The sequence below is a fragment of the Sinocyclocheilus rhinocerous genome, unplaced genomic scaffold, assembly GCF_001515625.1.
Source record: "Sinocyclocheilus rhinocerous isolate Xijiao unplaced genomic scaffold, SAMN03320098_v1.1 scaffold2160, whole genome shotgun sequence".
Taxonomy (NCBI): Eukaryota; Metazoa; Chordata; class Actinopteri; order Cypriniformes; family Cyprinidae; genus Sinocyclocheilus; species Sinocyclocheilus rhinocerous.
In genome coordinates this window covers 93877-96921 of record NW_015646171.1, presented here as the reverse complement: position 1 = coordinate 96921, position 3045 = coordinate 93877, and the positions used below count along the sequence as shown (strand labels likewise).

General features: G+C 33.0%; 1 protein-coding gene across 2 annotated transcripts in view; it reads right to left on the bottom strand.

Annotated features, from left to right (window-relative positions):
* The window catches only part of dnajc2 (DnaJ (Hsp40) homolog, subfamily C, member 2), a 16121-nt gene that overhangs the window by 9868 nt on the left and 3208 nt on the right, over positions 1-3045 (bottom strand). For both annotated transcript variants that reach the window (XM_016510985.1, XM_016510986.1), the window contains exons 2-7: positions 2631-2821; positions 2472-2547; positions 1139-1237; positions 903-1044; positions 744-824; positions 582-647 (exon numbers count right to left, since the gene is read on the bottom strand). In XM_016510985.1, coding sequence (XP_016366471.1) covers positions 582-647; positions 744-824; positions 903-1044; positions 1139-1237; positions 2472-2547; positions 2631-2821 — 655 coding nt within the window. The remainder of the gene's footprint in view (positions 1-581; positions 648-743; positions 825-902; positions 1045-1138; positions 1238-2471; positions 2548-2630; positions 2822-3045) is intronic.

Sequence of the window (3045 nt, the reverse complement as noted above, 5' to 3'; positions counted from 1 at the left end):
TATGTGTGTGTGTGTGTGTGTGTGTTTTCCCTTTAATTAAAGATTTTACCACAAAATACAAAAAGGAAAGTGATATTATAGTATAACTGAGAAAAAAATGTTTTTAATCAATATTTTGAATTATTTTTTATTTTTAGATTTTCTGTTATAACTTTTAATTTAAATAAATATTTTAGACATAAATACCACAAAGTACAAAAGTTTTAGTATAATTGAGAAACTATTATTTTTTTATTAATATTTTGAATTTGTTTTTATTTTTAGATTTTCTAGTTTTAAATTTTTAGTAATTTTGTTGTGTGCTATTGTCATTTTTATTTTTCATTATTCATTACCTTTTTATGTCTATATTATTTTTTTATATATTAATTTTTATTTTGGTTTTAGTTACTTTGTACATCACCTTAAACTCAATAAAAATGAGAAATATTGCCTAGTAACTTTTTTTTTTTTTTTTTTTTTACTTTTTAGGATTTTTACGGTTTAGTGTGTTAACTATAATAACCCTGTGCAGTAATACTTAAAATATTACAAAATAGTAAACCAAAACCAATAACATATGATCACAAAATATTATTCACCATTCAGCTTTTTCCTTTTCCTCCTCATCTAAATATGAAAATTCTCTCCACGAGTCAAAGTTGTACCTTCAGAAACAAAAGGAAAACAATTCATATAATTTTTTTGTTTCTCTGGCATTAGTTTGGTTCAAAATCTATGATTAAATTTGATATTTTACTTACCAAAAGGAATAGAAATTATCCACCTCTTCAAAAGACGCGTCCATGCTTCCCAGACTCGAGATGTGTTTTTTAACAGACCATCTGATTGAGAGAAACACAGCAGAGTGATCTCAATGCACTGAACCTGAGTCATCTGAATCAGTCACGAGAGGCGTTTACCTGCTGTTCCTCTCAAACACCGGCGCAAACACCACGAAGAAGTTTTCTTTGCCTTCTGCTTTTGAAGGAACCATGTTGTCAAACGTGGGATCCACGCTGTCAAACGCTCTCCGCTTCACGGGATCCGACAGCATCTCCATCGCTGCATCATACGAGAGCAGATCAAGGATCTGAAGACTGATTTTCAAACACAAACGCCTTTAATTTCACTTATGATAAAGCAATAAAGTCCAAACCTTTTGTTATGCAAGTGAAATAATCATTATCGCCCTCCACAATCTGCTCTCCTGCTGCTTTCCGCTTGTCCGGGTGATGTTTGAGGACCATGGCTTTATCTGTGGAGAACAACAGCATGTTACTGCGAAATATCTTGAGTATTTTGAAGTCTCTTCTGCTCACCGAAAAATTTGAAATATTATTACAATTTAAAAAAAACTGCCTTCTATGTGAGCATATAGTAAAATGTAATTTATTTCTGTGATCAAAGCTGTATTTTCAGCATCATTACTCCAGTCTTCAGTGTCACATGATCTTCAGAAATCATTCTAATATGCTGATCAAGAAACATTTCTGATTATTATCAATGTTGAAAACAGTTGTGGTGCCCAATATTTTTGTGGAAATAAATTATTTTCAGGATTCTTTGATTAATAGAAAGTTCAAAAGAACAGCATTTATTTGAACTAGATACATTATAAATGTCTTTGCTGTCACTTTTGAGTTCAGTTCAGTTCATTCTAATCATGAATGAACTGAATCATGAATCATTTTGAGTTCAGTTCATTCTAATCATGAATGAACTGAATCATGAATCATTTTGAGTTCAGTTCATTCTAATCATGAATGAACTGAATCATGAATCATTTTGAGTTCAGTTCATTCTAATCATGAATGAACTGAATCATGAATCATTTTGAGTTCAGTTCATTCTAATCATGAATGAACTGAATCATGAATCATTTTGAGTTCAGTTCATTCTAATCATGAATGAACTGAATCATGAATCATTTTGAGTTCAGTTCATTCTAATCATGAATGAACTGAATCGTGAACCATTTTGAGTTCAGTTCAGTTCATTCTAATCATGAATTAACTGAATCATGAATCATTTTGAGTTCAATTCAGTTCATTCTAATCATGAATGAACTGAATCATGAATCATTTTGAGTTCAGTTCAGTTCATTTTGAGTTACTTTAAAAATAAAAAAATCTTTCTGACCCCAAACTTTTGAAAGGTAGTTTATCACGGTTTCCACAAAAATATTCGGCAACACAACTGTTTTCAACATTGATAATAATCAGAAATGTTTCTGGAGTGACACTGAAGACTGGAGTAACGATGCTGAAAATTCAGCTTTAATCACAGAAATTAATTACAGTTTAACAGATATTCACATAGAAAACCGCTATATTAAATACTATTAATATCTAACAATTTTTACTGTATTTATGATCAAATAAATGCAGCCTTGCTGAGCAGAAGAGACTGCTTTCACATTATCTTAATTATTCTAAACCTTTGAGCAGCATTATACAATGATTTCCAAACACACACAAACTCAAACTTACGAGCAGCTTTGATCTGTTTCTGGGTTGCTTTGTACCTGACGTGTGCGAGACCTAAAACAGCGTAGTGATCTTGGTTCTGTAACATCAAGAAAAGCGTGTCAATGCATTCAGTTCCCAGCGTCTCTCAGCTCTGACAGACAGAGGAGCGTCGACACACACCTTCCAGTCTTTGGGGTCCAGTGTCTTTAGCATGGGATACTCCTCCAGCTGCAGCTCCTCGTCCTCCTCTTCCTCAGACAGCTCCTCCTCTTCCTCCAGCTCTTGAAACGAGGCCGACACATTTCGACTCCTGCGCTTCAGAAACGCCTCGAACCAGCGACCCACCGGCTCAACCTGAACCTGCACTGAGGCTGAGACAAAGATTGTACACATTTCATAAAAAACATACACAGCACATTGAAGGTAATTTCTTATATTAATTATATTTTTATTCGATTTTGTTATGCTATCCAAAAAGGAACACCACAAAACAGAACAAATACAACTTTCACACCCCAACATATATATATATACATACATATACACAGTACCGCTCAAAAGTTTGGGATCAGTAAGACTTGTAATGTTTTTTTTA